We start from the raw sequence: 22688 nt of genomic DNA, 5'->3' as shown, positions 1-22688 counted from the left end.
TTGTGAAGATAAGTAGAAATATCTTGTTGTTTTCTTTCCCTAGACCAGAGGAAGAGTCTTCTTCATCCTCCAGTGATGAAGATGAGGATGATAGGAAACAGATTGATGAGCTACTAGGAAAAGTTGTTTGTGTAGATTACGTTAGTTTGGATAAAAAGAAAACACTGTGTTTTCCTGCATTGGTGAGTAACTTTAAAACAGTTTAATTTTCAACTACTAAGTTCATGAAAAAAACAACGGATTGTCTTAGTGTTTTTCATAGGTACAAAATGGGGAAATGGTTTTAGCATCATTTAGTTTAGACAGAGATTTCTTTCAAAATTGCCTTTGAGTACAAAGAACTCTTCAGGTCATTTAAGAAGGCAAAATCATAATTTTAGAGGCTAGGTATAGGGGAGTTCAATATACTGCTCTCTCTTTTGAAAAACTCATGATGCAGAAAACTCCCAAATCTGCCATACAAAAGAAGAACAGAATCTTTTTTTTCCTACTGTTTTCTATAAATTATGTCTATCATTTTTTTTTTTCAGTGAACATATTTTTGTATTCTTTATTTCAATTGTTTAGTGTTTTGTGCAAAATAAATGCCCAGAAATGTTAGCTCTTAAATTATAATTAAAACCAATGAGGGCAATTATTTCTTTTAATAAACATAAATACTTTATGGTACCTTTGTACCTCTGCATGTTGTCAATCCAACATTTATTGGATGCCTGTTATGTGCAGGCTTGTGTTAAGACCTTTACAAGGATTTTCAGGTAGGTGTAATTATTTATCCTCATTTAGACAGAGATAAAGAAACGGAGTAGTAGAAGGGTTATGTAATTTGTCAAGCTTTGGGTTAATGGTAAGCTGAAAACTGAAGTGTTAATGTAGGTAATCATATCTTCTTTCCTAAAACACTAAGAATCTTTGTAAGATATTATTATTATTTTTTTAATCCTCACCTGAGGACCTTTTTCCATTTATCTTCAGATAGAGTAGGAGGTGGGGAGAGAAAGATAAACAACGATCGGTTGCCTCCCACACAACCCCGACCAGGGCTGGGGACTGAGCCACAACCCAGGTACGTGCCCTTGAGTGGAATTGAACCTGCGCATCTTTGGTCCACAAGCTAATGTTCTAACCGCTGAGCCAAACCGGCCAGGGCAGAATTTTTTCTGAAAACATGTTTGTTTGTTTTTAAATTTTTGTGTTTTTATTTATTTCAGAGAGAGGAAGGTAGAGAGAGGGTAACATTGATGTGAGAGAGAAACAGTGATCAGTTGCCTCCCTCTTGCAGCCCAACTGGGAACCGAACTTGAAACTTGGGCATTTGTCCTGACCAGATATGGAACATGCCACCTTTGGTGCACAGCACAACACCTAGCCTGAATAGCCATGCGAGCCAAACAGTCTTTGAGCCCTGGCCAATTTGGCTCAGCGGTTAAAGCATCAGCCTATGGACCAGGGAGTCCTAGGTTCAATTCCAGCCAAGGGCATCTTGGTTGTGGGTTGTTCCAGCCCATTTGGGGTCGTGTGAGTAGCAACCAAGACGTTGATGTTTCTGTCTCTCTCTCTCTCACTCCCACTCTGTCTGAAGAGAAGTGTAAAAATATCCTCAGGTTAGGATTAAAAATAAAAACAGTTTTTGTGTGTCTTTTTTTTTTTTTTTTCCAACAACTGGAGCATTAAATTTTTCCCTGTTAATATTTTCAGTATTACTTCAAGATTCTCTCACCATAATTTCTCAATAGTTTTCTTTGATGGTGAGAAAAAATATTTGAGGGAGAGAGAGAGAGAGAGAGAGAGTGTGTGTGTGTGTGTGTGTGTGAGTAATCTGCCTAGTCAAATATTTCATTAATGTTTGAAAAATCGAATTAGTCGTATATGGTATCCTCCCCTCAAAATTGAGATCTTTTGGACAGTAATGAATAATTTTGTCAACCAGAGTATGAAATGTGTTCTAAATAAAACATTGTTGACATAATCAGTATTTGCTTTTGTGTTTTTAAAATTAGTTTTTATAAATTGAGTAACTTTTACCAATCTTTTGGTAACATCATCATGTTAGAAAACAGTCGCATACTCCTAGGAACTATATGTAACTGAACATGTATCGAACATTTACCTTGGCCAGGCATTGTGCTAAGCTTCACATAAGTGGTTGCATTTGGTCCTAATTGAGGCTGAAAAAAAAAGTGATATTTACCCCCATTTTAAAGGGAGGAAATCTTTGTTTCTGTGACTCATACAGTCTTCCTTTTCAGCTTTCTTCAGTTTCTTCCCCAGTCAGGCTTTAAATGTTGTTGTTCAAGGTTCAGAATATATCACTCTATATTCTGTTTAGGGTGAGCTCATTCCCTTGTATAGCTTTAGTTGCAGAGATAACAAACTGAATTGCCTTAGGGACCATGAAAATAACATACATGAGTCAATGGGATAAAATAGGGATTATGGTTCCTGTGTCAGAGTGGAGAGTGAGCCCACTGTTACACACACCACCGTCAGCACTGGCCAGAGCTCTCATATGTGTAGTTTTGAAAACCCTAAATCTCATGAGCAAAACCCAAAAGGATGGATTTGGCCCGCAGTTTTAGATTCCTGATATTTAGGTTGTTGACTCCCAAGTTTATTATATCTTAGGGTTCAAATCTCTGTTCTGAGATCCAGACCTGCGTATCTGTCTATTTAGTATTTACACTTGGATGTTCTTTGGCTGCCTCAAAACTTAATAAGCCTAAACGTTTGTTTATTCTCTCCTCCTCCTTTCCATAACTTGGCCCTTCTCCATTGTTTCTTCTCAAAGTGAATGATACCATTTGCATGATGCAGAAACCTAAGCATCCTTTTCTCTCTCATCTGTCCACTTCCCTAATTATCTCTAATATTTATCTTTTCTTTAATTTGCCATTGCCACTACTTGACATTTGAGTCACTATCACCTGGATGATTTTAGTTGCTTAGATCCTGTTCAGCTCTCGCCCTTCTCTGGTCCATTTTTTCATGACAACTAAAGTAATTTTTAAAAGACAAATCTGTGATGACATTGTCCTGCTTCAGACTTTTGCCTTAAAATTTTTAGATTTTCTTTTAAGAATTAACGTGGCCTAGAAGCCTGGAGAATCTGAACCTCCTTATCTCTTTTATTCTGCCCAGGCAGAAAGTCAGCCATGCACTGACCTTTTGCTTCCTGGAATGGGCCCCATTGCTTGCTGTCTCAGGCCCTTCTCATAACCCCTTTCCTCTGCTTACAGTGCAGCTCTGTGCTGTGCCATACGTGCACACACACATCCTTCCATGGGCCCATTTTTGCTCAGCCTGCAAAGCTGAGCTTAAATGTTGTCTCCTCAAGAACACGGTCCCTGACTACCTAGACAAGGATTTAACACAATAGCAATTAAATAAATATACTTGTCTTCCAACTAGAGTACAAGCTCCATGGGAGGAACAGTGACTGTCCTGGCCTCTGTATTCTCCAACATCTAATACAGTATTTTGATGCAGTAGTTAATATTTGTTGAATGACTAAATGAACGAATGAACCAATATTAAGTATTTACTTCTGGACTTCTTTCCAAATGACAGGAAAGTTTCCCTAGATGCTAATGCATGTGAAAGACTTTCATCAGTTAATTATTTGAGAATGTCATGAATATTTAAGAACTGCTTAATGCAGTGCAATTACAATTATGAAAAAGGTTAACTAACTTTTTATTTAAAAAAAAACATTTTTAGCCCTGGCCAATTTTGCTCAGCGGTTAGAGCGTCAGCCTGTGGTCCAGAGAGACCCAGGTTCGGTTCCTGCTAAGGGCACGTACCTCGGTTGCACTTTGTCCCCGGCCCTGGTTAGTTGTGCGGGTGGTAGCCACTCGATGTGTCCTTTTCACGTCGATCTCTCTCTCTCTCTCTCTCTCTGTCCCCCCCCCCTTCCTCTCTCTCCCTCCCACTCTTTTTGAACAAAAAATGGAAAAATGTCCTTGGGTTAGGATAAAAAAATACCAACATTTTTATGTTTTTTATATTTTTTTAGAGTGAGAGGAAAGGAAAGGAAGAGAGCGAGAAATATCGATATAAGAGCAAACATCGATTGGCTGCCTCCTGCACACCATCTACTGGGGGATCGAGGCTGCAACCTGGGCATGTGCCCTCAGTGGGAATAGAACCGGGACCTCGTAGTCCATGGGACAACACTCAATTCACTGAGCCACATTGGCTGGGTTTACCTAACATTTCAAAAGACTGAATTAGAACTAATCTGTTTCTGACTCCTCTCTGGCCTGTGGTGAGAGTTCATGTCTTTATGTACCATTGTGTCATTTTTCAGAGCCAATGAGACAGGCCTTTAAACAACTTGTCATACTTACTTAGCCCAGTCTTCATTTAAAAATGTAATTATACCATTAACTTGTTCTTGGCATACCTAGAGGGCTGTCTTGGAATTAAAATAATAAAAATTCATAGTCATCTTGCATTGGCACTGCCTTTGGGAATGCATTCTTTATCTTCATTGTAAATAACAGCTTAGATGATTTCAAATTAAATAAATCTGTTAGTGTTAGTAATAAGTCTTATATGGACTCTAGAAAGGTACCCACTTGGAAGTGTTTACATTTTAGAGTAGGTAGTATTGTGAACAAAGTTAATGTGTTAAAGTATATATTTAATCCTAAATAATAATAGAACCTCATCTCTAGCCTTTTTTTTAGGATGGAGACTGCTCTGATTTTTAGTACCTGATCCCATTTTGGTTCCTGTTGTTCTCTTAGCCATGATGCAAACTCTCGACTAAGGCCCTAGCTCTGCCTCTTTATCCATCCCTGCTCCAATCCCGCCCCCGCTTTCCCTTTCTGACTAAGATGTGGTCTGCAGCTTTAGTGTGGCCGTGGCCGCGCTTCTGCTTTCAGCACCATGCCTGTGCCAGAAGCTTAGGGAAATCCAGAGGGCTCGGAGGGTGCAGAATACACATTTTAAATTAGTTGTGTGTGTTTCCACATGTGTGTCTCTTTGCACTAAAACTAAGTTTAGTTTTTAAAGTAAGCTGAAACTACTTTCTAAAAGGATTTAAATAATTGGTACTTATGTAACTATTTATAAATGTGAATTTAGTTATAATAGTTTCACACTTTTTTTTAAAAGGTGGTTTGTCCTGATTGTAGTGATGAAATTGCTGTGAAAAAAGATAATATTCTTGTTCGATCTTTCAAAGATGGCAAATTGTAAGTATAATTCACTTGGTATGAAAAAATGTGCTATTTTTCCAAATTAGGATGGTTAATAATAGATTCATTATTTCCAGTGACATTACCCTTTTACATTTCATCATTCAGAATGTTTCAGAGTGTGATCATTTTTCATATTATTATTAAATGTAGTAATAATTTTTTTATTTCTCCATTTTGGTCTTTGCTAAACTGCAGTCTTAGTACTAGTTTGTCAATTTTGCCTGTATAATAGCTGGTGATTTGTTAAGGCAAATTTGATAAAGTCTACTGTATTATCTAAAACTTGATGTATTTATTGTTCTAGAATGTCTAATTAGGACTCTTTAATATTTTTAATTATGTCTAAATGGTTGTAGTGGTACCTATTGTAGAACATTTGACTTCTGCAGTAGTCTGAGGATTAAAGTAGATTGCTGTAAATGTACTTTAGGGTTAAGAAGAAGTCATTTTTAGTGTAGAACTTCCTTAGAACTGAGTTACAAATGTCTATGGTTTTTTTCCTTCAAGAATTGTGTGACCAGGAAAGTCATATATTTTATACTCTGCCTTATAGGGTGACTATATCTTAAAAAGATGATCATATTTTAAGATTGGTGTTTGGGTTTTCTAGTTTTGGAAAGTGATTTTTAAAAACAATCTATGAAAACCATGGTAACGATATTGAGATAATAAGAGAAATTTGAACACTGAAATTGAATAGTAGTTTGATGATATTAGAAGTTATTAGTTTTAAAATGTGTGATAGTGGTGTGATTACATTTTTAAAAATTTTAAAGCTTCATAATGATATATTTGAACATTATATAATGTCTGGGATTTGCTTCAAAATAATCTAGTTGGGGTGTGAGGGGAGTAGGTAGAGGTATAAATGAAGCAGTGATGATTTAATGATTATTGTAGTTGGGTAGGAGTCCATTGTACTATTTGATCTACTTTTACATATGAAATTTAAAAAATAAAATGTTTAAAGAAATAGGCAAGCTGAAAATGTATTTGTAATAGTTTTCAGGCTTTTGGGGTTGACTGACACGAACCCAATGCAGGAAAGCTGAAGAATGACTGATTAGTGTAGAACAGGAAATATGTATGACTGAACCTCTTACAGTAGCTTGCATCTCACCCCTTATAGTTGAGGAGTTCAATAGAAAATTTTAAATTGTATGTTAAAAGTTTGCTCGAGTCTAAAATTGTTAAAAGAATGTTTACATTATAAACTAGTACATTTTCTTCCAATATTAAATTTAATAATTTCCTATGATTATTCCAAGATAATGAACTTCTTACTTATTGTATTGATGCAGTCTGTTACCCCAATCTTTATTTTATTTTTAGTAGTTCAGTATTGCTTTTAAGTCAGGGAGCCTTGATACTTGAGAATACCTTGTTTATAAAACATCTCTTAAAGGTGGGATCCTTTTGTAGATTATTCTATATATTAATATTTTACTTGGGACTTGCAACCCTGTGTACAATCACTTTCCTTGTATTCCCATATAGTCAATAGCTTTCTGGGATGTGTAATTAGGCGCTTACTCTCTCTTATATTTTTGTGTTTTATTTTTTTCTTTAAAATAAAAAAAATAATACAGTACTTCAGTACCAAGAAAGGATGTCCATGAAATTACTAGCGATACTGCACCAAAGCCTGATGCTGTATTAAAACAAGGTAAGGGTGATCTTGGAGTAAATTATAGTTAATTTAAAAACTGATAGTGTTTTTGAAAATTAAACTTTCTTTAGCTCTTTTAAAAAGTATTTGTTTAATCCAGAGGCATGGAATTAGGGAACAAACTGACAAACCTCAGAGGGAAGGGGTTGGGGGTGTTGGGAAGAAAAGATAAACCAAAGAACTTCTATGCATATATGCATAACTAACGGACACAGACAGTAGTGTGGGGAAAGCAGGAGGGATGTGGGGGCAGAGAGGAGGGGTCAATAGGGGAAAAAGAGGAACATCTGTAATACTTTCAACACTATAAGATTAAAAATAAAAGGGCAAAGGACTTGAATAGAAAAAAAAAACGTAAGAAAGAAAATTAAATTTTCTTGAGCTCTTTGAAAAATATTTATTTAGCCTGGTCGGTGTGGCTCAGTGGTTGAGTATCAGCCCCATGCACCAAGAGGTCACCAGTTTGATTCCCAGTCAGGGCATATGCCTAGGTTATGGGCCCAGTCCCCAGTGCAGGGCGGTGCAGGAGGCAACCAGTCAATGTTCTTTCTCATCGATGTTTCTCTCTCTGTCTCTAAAATCAATAAAGAAAAAAAAGTTAAAAAAAATATTAGTTATACTTGGTTCTGTGTGACTTTAGCTTTTTTAAACCCATGTGTCACCCTGGCCTGTTTGGTTAGTGGTTAGAGTGTCGGCCTGCGGTCCTGAGAGACCCGGGTTCGCTTCCCGCTAAAGGCACTTACCTCGGTTGCAGTTTGTCCCCGGCCCTGGTTGGGTTGTGTGGGTGGCAGCCACTTTATGTGTCCCTTTCACATCAATGTTTTTCTCTCTCTCTTCCTCTCTCTACCTCCCACTCTACCTGAACAAAAAAATGGAAAAATGTCCTCAGGTGAGGATAAAAAATAAATAAATAAATAAACCCATGTGACTTTTGTTATCATAGGTTTTCTTTTTCTTTTTTAGCTTTGTATTTCTCAAAAGCTTGAAAGAACTATGTCAGCAATTATTGCTATAGTCTGGCTTTTGCCTCTAAATAAAATGTTAGTTACTGAGGATGGCAGAAACAGGAATCAAAGTAATTTTGATTTGGCATTTCTCATAACATAATAGTTGTTATATTATATCATATTATGTTATATCATATATGGTTTAATAGTTATATTAAGTACTATAATTGCATTTCTTTAAAAAAATTTTTTTATTGATATTAGAGGGAGGAAGGGAGAGGGAGAGAGATAGAAACATCAATGAGAGAGAACATTGATTGGCTGCCTTCTGCATACGCCCCCACAGGGGATCTGTGGGCATGTGCCCTGACCGGGAATTGAACCATTGACCTCTTGGTGCATGGGTTGATGCTCAACCACTGAGCCACACTGGCCCTGCTACATAGCTAATTTTAATTGAAGTTAATTGTTAATATAATTGAGTTTAACTAGAGATGTAGAGAACGTATTTATTATTATATTTTTGTTACTCCTCACCTGAGGATATTTTCCATTGATTTTTAGAGTGGAAGGGAGGGAGAGGGAAAGAGAGAGAGAGAAACAGAAACATTGATGTGAGAGAGAGAGAGAGACGTTGATTGGTTGTCTCCCACACAACCCTGGCCAGGGCCAGGGGTTGAACCTACATGTAACCCAGGTACGTGCCCTTGACCGGGAATTGCACCCAAGACCCTTTGGTCTGCAGGCCAGTGCTGTGCCTGTTGAGCCAAACCAGCCAGGGTGAGAATGTATTTAGAGTATATTTTCAGGTATTGTATGTTCATTACAGTGGCTCTGCCTGATATGTAATACTGTTTGTCATTTGTTGGATAAATGATTAAAGATTTGCATATTTTAAAGTTGTTTTCACTAGACATGCTTTATCTTTATTTATTTAGTTATTTTTTTGGTATGTGCCCCTAGTGGGAGCCAAATCTGGGACTCTCTGGTCTGCAGGCCGATGCTCCAACTGCTGAGCCAAACCGGCCAGGGCTTTATTTTTATTTAAAAGAAATAAACTGCTCTTTTGTATTTGTTTGAACCTAGGTCACCTTCCAGTGGTAGCAATTTTGCCATGTATAAAATGGCTGCCTGATGCTTAAGACTGTTAGGATTAAATGAGCTGCTACATGGAAAAGTGGTCAGCTCTGAGCCTGGCACACAGCAAACACTTCATAACTGTCAGCAGTGTTAGCATAATAGTTTTCATTTCTTCATCTTGTTTAATAGTGATAAATAATTTGTCTTATTTCTCCAATTAACATAGTCTATGATCTCTTTCCAGCCTTTGATCAGGCTCTGGAATTTCACAAAAGTAGAACTATTCCTGCTAACTGGAAGACTGAATTAAAAGAAGATAGCTCTAGCAGTGAAGCAGAGGAAGAAGAGGAGGAGGACGATGATGAAAAAGAAAAGGAGGATAACAGCAGTGAAGAAGAGGTAAGTAAAAGCAGTTGATGCCTTTTACATTAAAAATTAAAGTTGGGTTTCCTTTGTGACTTATGATTTGCCATAAGTTGTTAATCACTTAAATAGTTTTAGTATTAGAAATATTTCATAAAAAAGTGTATTTGTGATATTCATCATAATCAAGTAGTTTGCTTGCTTACCTTAAAATGAAAATATGGTCTTGTGAAATTAAAAATAAGTATAGTTATCCCAGTAATCTCAGAAATGTTTCATAATTTTGCTATGCTTTTAGTTTAACAGATGATTAAGGTAATAACCACCTAAGATAGCAAAACTCACATGCTTTTCACTATCGTATAGACAGTTGTCACCTTATACAGTGTTTACACTACACCTGCATATCTTATTGAAATACCTAGAAGAGCATAAAATATATATTCCATCTAGTATTAAAAGAATAATCAGCAAAAAGTAAAGATTAATGAGAATCAATTATTTTACCTAATATAAATGGGTGGGTAGTTCTGATTAGATTATAAATAAGACATCTGAATTTATATGGACAAAGGAGCTGAAGTTTTAGATTTTGTTGTAGTTGGCACTTTAGGTCTAGCAGTAACAAGTACCAAGAAAAGATGTTCATGATATTACTAGTGACATTGTACCACTGTACTCTTTAATGGTTTATTGAATGACTTCATAAAAGTTATTGGGTGAGAGGTACAGATAGCGAAGGATACTATAGTTGATCATGAAGTGAATTGTATTTAATGTTTTCAGGAAACTAAATTAATGTCAATATGCAGTATTTTAGGTAAGTTATGAATTCTGCCACATAACTGTAGTAAACAACTCTTAATAACATAGGGTTGTTTTAGAGTTTATATTTCATGATATAGTGATCTATAATGAAAATATGTAATGCAAAGTTTCCCTGGCTCAGTCTTCTCCCCTACTGCTTTCCATTTAAAATGCTAAAGGGAGCCCGGCCTGTGTGGCTCAGTGGATTGAGCATTGCCCCATGGACTCATGGGTCCCAGTTTGATTGCTGGTCAGGACACATACCTGGGTTGGAGGCTCAGTCCCCAATAGGGGGCGTGCAGGAGGCAGCTGATCCATGCTTCTCTCTCACATCGATGTTTCTGTTTCTCTCTCCCTAAAAAATCAATAAACACATATTTAAAAAATAAATTAATTAAATAAAATGCTAAAGTGAGTAACTAGTCCCTTGCTTAAAACTTTTTCAATTACTTCTTACCACTCTAAAAATCAAGTTTCATTTATAGTCATACTTTTATAATCCAACCTGTACCTTTTTTTGGTTACTTCTCTTGGTATGCCCTCCGCCCCTGGAGCTTAACCCTGTAGCAATATCAAATTACCTACCTTCTTCTACTCACCTTTGCACATACCAAGACCTCTACTTACAGTGCCCTTTCCTTCCCTCCCCTGGACAGCCTGGCACACTCCTGTTTAGTTTTCAAACCCGACATAAGTCACCGTTGTAAAGGGAAACCTGTGAACCATCACCTTTATCACCTCAGGAAAGTTAATCACTCCAATTGCTAGTCTAAACTATTCCTATTCCTTGTATATAGTTTGTCACTTTGCACATGTGTGTATTTGTATACCATACAGACATACATACATAAGTACATTGATTTATGTCTCTTAACTCCCCTGCTAATCAATAAGTTCCTCAAGGGTAGGGACCTTGTCTTACTGGTACTCATATTTGTGGTGTCTGACATAGTGAATATAACATACAACAGATCAGTAAATGTTAATTACCAAACTTTTGGTGCTTAGACTTGTGTTTTACAAATGTTTTTGTAAAAACAAATCTGGTTTCCAGTTTAAACGTTTTCTTAGTGTTCTATACAAACTTGATTTAAAATTTTTACAACAGGAATAAATTGAGCAGTTTGTGAAAGTCAAATATTGTACCATGGGGACATTTAAGGCAATATCTACAAAACATATTTTCTTAGAGTTACGTGTGACTACCTTACCGAGACACAGTATGTGTGGACCATGTTTAATGGAGAAATACAGATTCTCATAAGCAAATTAATAATTGTCATGTATTCTTCTCTGCCCAACTAGCAAACCTAATAGTTTATCAACATGAGTCTTTGTTCTTAATTGACCTTCTTCTGCTCTGCTAGATTTTAAAATAAAGGGACAAATCCCATTCAAACAATGGCATTAGACATGTGATTTTTTTAAATTAAAATGATTTAGACTATTGATAGAAAAGTATGCTCCTAACTTTTACTATTAGAAATACATTTGCCTCAGCCAGAGGAACTGTAAAGCCTTGATGTATATTTTGGACCACTTTCTCTATAGTTACTCCTAGTCATTGCTCATTTTTCTTTCATATGATTCAGCACCTGACCTAGTGCCTCCACTTACTGGTGCTCATTAAATGTTTGTTGAATGGATGATAGTCACTTAAATGATGAGTTCCTCAATCTCACCTACTACCCTGCTCCTTGCAGGTTGCTTCAGGACCAGCTCCCTACTGCCACAGCCCCTGGCCACAGCAGCAAGAAGCTAGTCCCTCCCTTGTAATTGATAAATCGGGGAACTATTTTATTACTTGAAGATTTCCCTAAGTCTGAATCTTCAGGTATTGTAGATCAAGTTCGTTCCCCACTTTACTGATTTTACAAGTTTGAAGTACTACACAGTGGGGCTGTGTTTAATGGAGGATACTTAGAGTTATAGCTATTGGGACCCACACTTGTACAGTTCTATGAGGAGCAATAATCAAGTCAGTTTTGATGTTAAATTTAAACCCTGACCCAATTTAATAGAAGTGAGAGTAGGTCTTCTTGAACCTGTGACCCTGACTTAAAAAATTGATCTCTTATGTGGTAAAAAGTTGATGAACCATCTTTGTAGTCTCATTTCTTATGTGAGAAATTACATTTGGATTGTCACTATTGAGATACCTTTTAGGACATATTCCTCTGTAAAGCATAAAATGTCTAGACTTTTTTGAGTTTGAACAGCTTAGTATTAAGAAATAATTTGTATTTGGTGAAAAGCCTTTAAAATATTTTAGTGAGTATTAGTCTTTGCTGTTGGTAGAAAATCTGCTTATATTATTAAATGCTTAACTGAGGAAAATAATATTCTGTTCTTCTGTGACTAAAATTAGGAAGAAATAGAACCATTTCCAGAAGAAAGGGAAAACTTTCTTCAGCAGTTGTACAAATTCATGGAGGATCGAGGTGAGTGTTGTTTTTCCCTCATCATTAATGTTGTAGGTATCAGATAATATAGTTAGTATTTTAAAAATAATAATTCTGATCATTAAGCTTCATGTTCCTGGTAATCATGACTATCTTTTTTATTGCCAGTATTACTAGCACCCAGTATAGGGTCTGTCACATAGGAAATGGAATGAGGAATTTGATAGTATTTGGTAGATATCGTGACCATGGACCTATAAATGCCTGTCTTCTGTCCTGTCTTTCTTCATACCCACCAGTACTCTTATACCAAAGAACTCTTATCCTAGGGACTAGCAGCAGAGTAGGAATCATAGTAGTACCATTGTATGCATACCTACATAGATGCCACTACACTAGTAAAAGGCCTCCTTCTTCAAAATCACTGTTTGATATACCTGTGTGTGTGTGTGTTATGTGATTACACTCTAAGATGGGCTGCAAGTCTTTTTTTTTTTTTTAATTCTCACCTGAGGATATTTTTTTCCATTGATTTTTAGAGAGAGTGGGAGGGAGGGGAGGAAAGGGGGAAGAGAGCAATAGAGAAAAGGAGAAAGAAACATCAATGTGAGAGAGATACATCGATTGGTTGCCTCCTGCATGAGCCGCAACCAGGATTGGGATTGAACCTACAACTCAAGCAGGTACTTGCCCTTGAACGGGCATTGAACCTGCAACCCTTTGGTGCACAGGCCAATGCTCTAGCCACTGACCCACACTGGCCAGGGCCCACAAATCTTTTTATAAAAAAGACTCAATCTCATAACTAAGAGAATTAAGCCATACATAGAGAACCAAAAATAGAGAAATGTAACAGCATCTCAAGATGAACCTTGGCTTAGTTTATTGAATTTGCCTGATGTTGTCAAAGAAATGAAGGATTGGGGAAAGAAGGAATGGGTGCTAACCTTTAGTGATGACTTAGTTCTCCAGTAATTATTGTACTGTTAACTCTTGCTTATCTGCTGTTCAGTATAGTTTCTCCTTTTCTGGGACGATGCTAACAAGGGAAAGGGATCGGGAGGCAGAAAACTTTCTAGCTTAAGGAGAAGGACAAAATGAATGAATAATACTTGGAAATTCCACTATAATCTGTAATTAATGATTTTTAAATCCCTGTTAGCATTGCTCATGAGTAGAAGCTGGCTCTGTTTATCTTTCGCTCTCATAAGTGATATTGGCTACTACAATGTAGTTATCTTTTTATTTAATACACCTTTTCCTTGATTCCTGTGTTACTTATTTGTATGAATGGAGGCTTGACCTAAGAAGGTAGGCTATTTCTTAGGTTTTTGTGTAAAATAAATAAAAAAGAATGTAATCTAATATTAGAATAGTGATAAAATAAAATTATGCCAGTCATATTTTTTTGGAAAGGGTCATAGGTTGTATATTTCTGTCCTGTTATTTCCTCTACCATAAGGGTTTGATAGTTTGTATCCTTGCCATACATTTTTTCATGTTAGAATGAAAGAAAACTGTATCTTTACTGTAGAATCTTTTAGAGTTGTAGTAATTTAGTAAAATGCAAAGAACGTATGCCCCGGCTGGGTTGCTAGTTGGTTAAAACATTGTCCAGGTACGCCAAAGTTGTGGGTTCAGTGCCTCGTCCGGGCACATATAAGAATCAACCAATGAATGCATAAATAAGTGGATCAACAAATCGATGTTTCTCTCTCTTTCTCTTTCATCAATAAATAAAAAATTAAAGGTATCATAAAAATAACTCAGTGTGAAGCAGTTGCCCATCGTTTATTTCAACAGTTTCACCAAACCTTGTTGCCCTGATTTTTAAAAATTTGTTTTGTTGGTATTTTATTTTGCTTTCTTTGGTATTTATTCTTTAACTCATCAGGGGAATAAAAGTGGAATGAAATCATATAAGGTTACAAAAATCTGTTATGAGAAAAAAATATTTAATAAAATGGGCTTAAGTAGAGGACATGTTTTTGATTAACAAGGAATTTTTTTTCTCATATCTGCAGGGTGGGACAAAAGTAGTTTTACAGTTGTGAGTATGCAAAACAATTTATTCTTTTTTGTTGTTGTTAATCCTCACAGGAGGGTATTTTTCCATTGATTTTTAGAGTGGGAGGGAGTGGGAGAGAGAGAGAAACCTTGATGTAAGAGAGACACATTGGTTGGTTGCCTCCCTTACAACTCTGACTGGGGCCAGGGATCAAACCTGCAGCCCAGGTATGTGCCCTTGACCAGGAATTGAACCCGAAACCCTTCAGTCTGTGGACCAGCACTCTTAACTGCTGAGCCAAACCAGCCAGAGCCAGAGCTTATTCTTGTATTATTATTTATTAATTATTGTATTTTCCATATGAACAACTGTAAACCTATTTTTGCCCAACCTTTGCACTTTTCACTATATTTGTGGTAATGTTTGAATCTTTTGAAAGTATAAGTAAAAAAGTATAGTGTGGTTTTAATATAGTTTGTGTTTTCCTTAATAGGCACACCTATTAACAAACGACCTGTACTTGGATATCGAAATTTGAATCTCTTTAAGTTATTCAGACTTGTACACAAACTTGGAGGATTTGATAATGTAAGTTTTATAATCGGAAGTGAAGCATACTTTTAATTTTTAAAAAAATGTTTTTATTGATTTTTCAGAGAGAGAGAGAGGAAGGGAAAGAGAAAGAGAAACATTGATGTGAGGTACATTGATCAGCTGCCTCCTGCATGCCCCCTACTGGGGATCGAGCCCACAACCTGGGCATGTGCCCTGACTGGGAATTCTCAGTCCATGAGACAGTGCTCAATCCACGAGACAGTGCTCAATCCACTGAGCCACACTGGCTGTGCAAACCATTTTTTTTTTATCCTCACCCCAGGACATTTTTCCATTTAATCTCAGAGTTGGGGGGTGGGCGGAGACTGAGAAACCTCAATGTGTCTCACATTGACTGGCTGCCTCCTGCATGACACCTACCAGAACCGGGGATGAACCCCAACCAAGGTACGTGGCCTTGACCAAAATGGAACCCGTGATTCATTGGTCCATGGGCCTAAGCCAAACTGGCCAGGATCGAAACATGTTTTTTGTTTTTGTTTTTTAAATTCTCACCCAAGGATTTTTTAAATTTATTTTCAGATAGAGTGGGAGGGAGAAAAAGGGAGAGAGAGAGAAACATCAATGTGTGAGGGACACATCGACTGGTTTTCTCCTGTACGACCCCAACTAGGGCCACGGATGAACCGCAACCCAGGTACAGGCCCTTGACCAGAATTGAACCCACGACTAATTGTTCTGTGGGCCAATGCTCTATCACTGAGCCAAATTGGCCAGAGCTGAAGCATATTTTTTATACATGTTTTCTCATCTAAAATTATTTATTCCAATTAATAAAAAATGGAAAGTACAAGTTAGAAACAGAGCTAGCTTCCTCAAACCAAATTTAAATTTAATTAAAGATTTTTTAAAATGAACTTCCTGATTTACTGTTAGGTTTGTCAAACTTTCATAAACCACCTGTATTTGTCTGAGTCATAGAATAACTTTATTGATGGAAATTCTTGCTTTTTATGTCTCCCACTAGACTCTATTAAAGTCTTTGGGAGCAGGGGTTTATATTAATATTCTTTATATGTTTAATTTCTTCCACTGTGTCTGTTATATATAAAACATATTATTTATGTATATGTATCTATAAAGATGCAGAAAATATTTTTTTCAACTAGAAGCAATTATCTTGATTGCCATGATGTATGGTGCTCATCTAATCAAGACAAAAAAAAATTTTGTAGAATTAAATGCTTTAATTCATAAAATCATAAAACTATAGAACTGCTTTGATTCATTAGCTTGTAAGCTTCAAAATAATTTTTTTTTTTTATTCTCACCTGAGGGTATTTTTTCCATTGATTTTTTTTTTTTTTTTAGAAAGAGTGTAAAGGAGGGGGGCAATGGAGGGAGAGAGAAACATTGATGTGTGACAGACACATCGATTGGTTGCCTCCCACGTGTGCCTGGACCGGGGTCAGGGGTTGAACCTGCAACCCAGTTACATGCCCTTGACAGGGAATTGAGTCCTCAACCCTTTGGTGTGTGGGACGACACTCTAACCACTGAGCAACACCGGCCAGGGTTTAGCTTGTAAGTTTTATGAGACATGTTACATCATTTTAAAATTTCTGTTTCTATTTCTTTGTTACAATTTTGATTTAGGAACTTGGGTATTTTCTTATTTACTATAGCAGGATTTATTTAAAATCAAATAGTGTAATATTTCAACATTTGTAATTCTCTGAGATTTGTTAGAACACTAAAACTTACTTTAAAATATTGTTATAAACTTAATTTTTTTATTTAGAATTTATTGAGATTGATATTTTTTATTCATTTCAGACTAGAACAAATAAATAGAAATATATATATATTTATATATACTGTGTTCATCAAAATCTTATTATATTACTACCTTTAATTTGGGAGTTTTTATTTCACTTTGTTCATTAGATTGAAAGTGGAGCTGTTTGGAAGCAAGTCTACCAAGATCTTGGAATCCCTGTCTTAAATTCAGCTGCAGGATACAATGTTAAATGTGCTTATAAAAAGTAAGTCAGTGTACTTGATACAGCTATGTTGAATATTTTATCTAGAAAGCAGGATGGAATTTATCACATAACTGAGACTCTAAGAAGAAACCAGACATTTTTGCTAGAGTAATCACTTTAAATATAGTGGGCCCTCATTTATGCAGTCAGTCAGTTCCAGACTACCGCGATAAATTAATTTCCGCGAAGTAGGATTCTTTATTTAAATATAGTTGTCCCTCACCACTTCGCGCTTTGACGTTCACACCTTCACGCTATCACGGTTTTTAAAATACGATATGATACTAATACTATATTATATACTATACTATACCATACTGTACTATACTGTACTATACTATACTATACTATACTTGAAAAAACCTTGATAGTGTGAATTAGCAAGGGATGACCGACTGTATAGCATTTTTTAGAGTGTATTCTATGAATACTAGATCTGTGAGGTAGTCTGTGAAGAAAGTTTTTGTCGTGAAGTAAATTTGGAAAGTATACTGTGTAGAGATTAAAATGCCTAAGTTTTAAAATTCAAGTAAATGTGTTTGATTCTTGGTTCTGCTCGTTATTAGCTGTTGGTGCCCTTGGACCATTTATTTATTCTCCTGAGCCTCAGTTTCCTCATTTGTAGAAAGTGCTCAACAAACATAAGCTATTTATTACTAGTACTTCTAATAACTAATAACTACTATTGTTATAGTTACTATATTTACGATTATTACTGTCTTTTCACTTTTAGCATAGTTTTTTTTCTTTATTGATTTTAGAGAGAGAGGAAGGAAGAGGGAAAGAGAGATAGAAACATCGATGAGAGAGAACATGAATTGGGCCGCCTCCTGCATATCCCCCACTGGGGATTTGGCCCACTACCTGGGCATGTGCCCTGACCAGGAATCGAACCGGCGACCTCCTGGTGCATGGGTTGACGCTCAACCAGTGAGCCATACTGGCCGGGCAGCGTAGTTTTTTTGAAATAGAGTTTTTCTTTGAAAAATGTTTCTGTTTGGGTTAAAAAGATTGAGAAAAATTGAACTGGAATAAATTAGATTATTAAAAAGGCTCTGTATCTGAAAACTTAAACAAATGAACACATTTAAATAACCATAATTCTACAATAAAATTTCAAAATGTTTTCCCAAATGTAATTTCTTTTTATGTTTCTAGATACTTATATGGTTTTGAGGAGTACTGTAGATCGGCCAATATTGAATTTCAGATGGCCTTGCCAGAGAAAGTTGTTAACAAGCCATGTAAGGAGTGTGAAAATGTAAAAGAAATAAAAATCAAGGAAGAAAGTGAACCAGAGATAAAAGAAATAAAGTTTGAAGAAGAGGAGAAATTAATACTAAAAGAAGAAAAGCCTACTGAAGATGATGTTGAAAGAAAGGAAAATATTAAACTCTCTCTGGTAAATCAGATAGTGTTCTTTGCCACCTTTGATACATATTCTATATCCTCTGTAACGTTTCTGTAGTTAATTTTTTATATAATTTTATACTTTATTGTTTGTGCATTTTTCTTCAGTAAGTGCTATTTTTGTGTTTAAAATAGCTGTTCACTATATTTGGTCACAGAATTAATTAAGTTGACAGTATTTACTTTTGTTAGTTTAGTTGCTCTGATCTTTTTCTAGGGAAGTAAAAAGAATTTATTAGAATCTATATCTACGCAAATGGATCAGGAAAAAGAAGTTAACATGAGAAAAACAGAAGAAAATGAAAATCTGGATGACAAAGATGATGCAACAACTGGGGTAGATGAATCCCTCAGCATAAAGGTAGAAGCTGAAGAAGAAAAAGCAAAATCTGGGTAAGAAATTTGTTTTTGGTTAAGATGCATTTTGGCTGAATGAATTCTTGTAATTTACTCTTTGTGTGTATATATATGAATCTAAATTGGATTGATAAAATATAGAATAATTGACTGATTTGCATTTATTACATAAATAGCATTTGCCTCCTTCAGAGACCGTACTAATGCAAATTTGTGTCAAAAGATCGTTTTTTTATTCATTCTTCTTGCTCTCATCATGGAAATTGATAAAATTTTGAGCTAGTGAAAAGTATTTATTTTGTAGGTAATATGTTGGCTGTAGATTTTGATAGTTGTATTCATATCTTAAGCAATAAATAAGAATGGAAAAGTGCTAATAGTTCATTTTTAAAAGGCCAAAATTGTTGTGCTGAGTTTTATGTGCAAGTAGCATTTACTTGTTTTCGTTAGTTTGGAATGAAGAATTATTTAACAATGTAATTTATGCACTGCCAGTGGACTCCTGGGTTTTATAGATGATCTTTGGTGTCAGATCTTATTTCTGAGGTTTAAAAACCTAAACAGTCCTTATTGTTAGTGGCCCATTTAAATAAGTACAACCAATTTTTAAAAAAAATAATTTTGATACTTTTCTGAAATTTGGTCATAGCATGAAGCCAAGGAGGGAAGGGATAAAAAAAGAAAAACATGCTTAGATAAATGTATTAAAAGGTATTTATCTTTGTTATATATCTGTGTTCAAATGTGTATTTCAAGTATTCTTCACTGCTATTGGGAAATTATTTCAACTATTAAGAAACTTAGTAAGTATTCAGCTTTTTGCCTAAAATCTCTTGATCATTTTTTAGTGTCCTGAAAATTTGGCCTCAGCATGCAAATAAACTTGGAAGGAAAAAAACCACTTGGTTTAGATGAATATAACATAAGTGATTGTTCATTATGCTTGTTACAGTCCTCTGTGTGTAAATGATTATTTGAAGTAATCTATGCTGCCTACTGGAGACTATTTCAACTATTAAGAAAGAACTTAGTAAGGATTCAGCATTTTGCCTAAAAATCTGACTTTTAAATCTGCAGATATTTCTGGAGCATCTTTTATTGTGTGGAAGACACTCTGATAAGCCTTTATTTTCTCTTAGTTACTAATAATTATCTTTATTTTTTAAATTGGTACTTTAAAAAGCTTATTAGTATAAACTATATTTTGTAGGGTTTTATTAATTCATTTAATTCTTCAATTATATGGCTTTTTATTACTGCAGATATAGATATAAACCTATATATCTATATCTGAAATTATCCTGATGTGACTGCCCTAAATTTAATAGATATTTTTTAGAAGCATTGTGTTAGAAATGTCCAAAAGTGATTTCTGAATTTTGAGATCAGTGCAATAGAAAATTTTACAATTATAAAGAATTAATATTTAATTATTTCTCTAATAATATAACTTTCTTTAAGTAATTAGTTACACCCAAGAATTTTCAATAACCTGCTTCCATATTCCAGTGTCTGGCCAGTAGTAGGTATTGATACATTGTAGCTTTTTTTCTTTTAATTTGTTTCATTGTAAGGTGTATGACATCAGATTGGGAAAATTTGATACTTCTTTTTAAATTCAGATGAAAAATACTTGCTGGTACATTTGTAGTTAACTAAAAGATAAAATATGTGTGTATATGTGTGCGTGTAAGTAATATATTCATTAGCTTAATTGCTTTAACCTATATGCTGGTTGCATTTTATACTTTCAAAGATTGTCTTTCTCGGCATTCTGTGTTCTATCTCGTTTAGTGCATTTACCTCTGATTTTTCTACTGAATTATTAGAGTAGGAGAATTTTCTGTGGCTGAATCAAGCCAGTAATTGTGTTGTTTGTTTCTTTATACTTCAGTATAATTTACGTGACTTTTATTTGGTTTGTGTCTTAGTTGATATTAAATGTGAAATTTTAATTTTTAATTTTTTATTGCTTTGATTTGTTAATACAGAGTATTAGGTTTTTATTCCAGATTAAATAAAGATTGCTCTGGCTACCACTTAATGTAGGATTGCGTTGCAGTTCTTGGCATTTACCAGTTGTGCTTAGTGCATTATAAAATGTAAGATACAGTTTAGAGTTTGTTTCCATTTTTTAAAAAACTTAGACTTTTTATTCTATATCTCTCTTCTCTTATATGATGATTCTGAGGTGCATGATAAATCACGTGTTTTGTTATGGCCACCACAATACATTTCCTTTTCTCCCTGATATTTTATTTATGTATTGTATGTATGTATTTTTAATCCTTACCCAAGGACACTTTTGCATTGAGTTTTTCAGATAGAGTGGGAGGGAGGGAGGGAGAGAGAGAGAGAGAGAAACATCCATATGAGAGAGACCCATGGATTGGTTGCCTCCTGCACAATCCCAATCAGGGCAAGGGATCAAACCTGCAACCCAGGTATGCCCTTGACGATAAAAAACCTGCAATCCTCCGTCTGCTGGCCTATGCTCCAACCACTGAGCCAAACTGGCCAGGGCTATCTTCCTGATATTTTAATTTTATATATGTATGTCATATATGTTATACATATAAAACATTTATTTAAATTTATTAATAATAGCTTATTAGCTATAATACCCTTTCTGAGGTGTTAATGTATTTTCAATAATAGAATTCATATTTTTATCTTAGATTACAGTAGTTTTTTAGGTTTTACTGTTTAAGTACCTATTCATTTGACTATAAATGACTCTTTGCACTAGGAATAATTCTAGCCCTGGCTGGTTTGGTTCAGTGGTTAGAGCCCTTGGACCAAAGAGTCTCAGGTTTGATTCTGGCCAAGAGCATGTACCTTGGTTGCGGTTCGCTCTCTGTCCTCTTACTCCTTCTCCCTCCCTCCCATTCTATCTGAAGATAAATGGAAAAATATCCTCAGGTGAGGATTAAAAAATAATAATTCTTGAGAATCTTTATATAATTGGTGATGTATTTCAGAGAAAATTGACACGGTTGGTACTTTTGTGAACTCAGACTTAATTTCACACGTCTATTATGCTTCCCTTCATCCCTATCTATATAGAAGGAAAGAAGTAAGAGAATATAAAAGAATTATAGTGCTGCTTGTGTCACTCTTTATATATTACTTTTGTTGCCCATATAATTAGGAATGGTAAAATATGTTATTGCTAAAAAGGTTGCATATAAGGATATAAAACAAATTATCAATGAAGGTAGGCTTTTTGTATAAATATTTCTATTAATTTTTAAAGCTTAATTACTTGGCTATCTTGTTATTCTGTTTTATGATGTTTATTCCTTTGTCATCTGTAAAGTGATGGATTCTTTTTGAAAGAAAACTGTTGTAATAAGTTATAGACATGCCGCAGAACAGATAAAAACTTAAGTAAATGTCTAATTTTGTACTAAAGCTTTGATTTTTTTAATCTAGTGCTTGGAAAGATTTATGATTTGAGATTCTCTCCAACTTGTTTAATACAAATTTGTGGCTAATATAAAGTGAATATGAATACTCAGTTTTAGAAAGTACATGATATTGAGAAGATCAAAATGGTTGTATTGCTGCTTCTGAATGATTTATCTTTTAGTTTCATTTGGAGCTTTAAAATTGAAAGAGTTGGTAGAGAAGTTCAATAATGCCTATGTGGTAAAGAAAGCAGAAATTGTGGTGGTTTAGAAGAATAGAAAGAAAAAACTTAATGTGATATTAAGGTGAAGTTAGTAGAATATGCTTGTGAAAGGTAAAATAGTATTTAGTATACAACATTTTATTTCCTTGGAGCACCTTTTAAAGTTACGTAAGACTAGCCATTGGTGCCCTGGACGTCTGGGCTCAG

At 35.1% G+C, this 22688-nt stretch overlaps 1 protein-coding gene across 7 annotated transcripts in view; it reads left to right on the top strand.

The window, feature by feature from the left end:
* ARID4B (AT-rich interaction domain 4B) overlaps positions 1-22688 on the top strand; it is a 166656-nt gene that overhangs the window by 94910 nt on the left and 49058 nt on the right. For all 7 annotated transcript variants that reach the window (XM_036277737.1, XM_036277735.1, XM_036277733.1 and 4 more), the window contains exons 8-16: positions 44-182; positions 5119-5198; positions 6794-6870; positions 9145-9299; positions 12439-12511; positions 14974-15068; positions 16983-17080; positions 18239-18482; positions 18708-18883. In XM_036277737.1, the coding sequence (XP_036133630.1) occupies positions 44-182; positions 5119-5198; positions 6794-6870; positions 9145-9299; positions 12439-12511; positions 14974-15068; positions 16983-17080; positions 18239-18482; positions 18708-18883 (1137 nt within the window). The remainder of the gene's footprint in view (positions 1-43; positions 183-5118; positions 5199-6793; positions 6871-9144; positions 9300-12438; positions 12512-14973; positions 15069-16982; positions 17081-18238; positions 18483-18707; positions 18884-22688) is intronic.

Source organism: Molossus molossus, unplaced genomic scaffold (assembly GCF_014108415.1).
Source record: "Molossus molossus isolate mMolMol1 unplaced genomic scaffold, mMolMol1.p scaffold_m16_p_23, whole genome shotgun sequence".
NCBI classification, from domain to species: domain Eukaryota; kingdom Metazoa; phylum Chordata; class Mammalia; order Chiroptera; family Molossidae; genus Molossus; species Molossus molossus.
The sequence above is the reverse complement of the archived record's forward strand: the minus strand, read 5'-3'. Positions and strand labels throughout refer to the sequence as shown.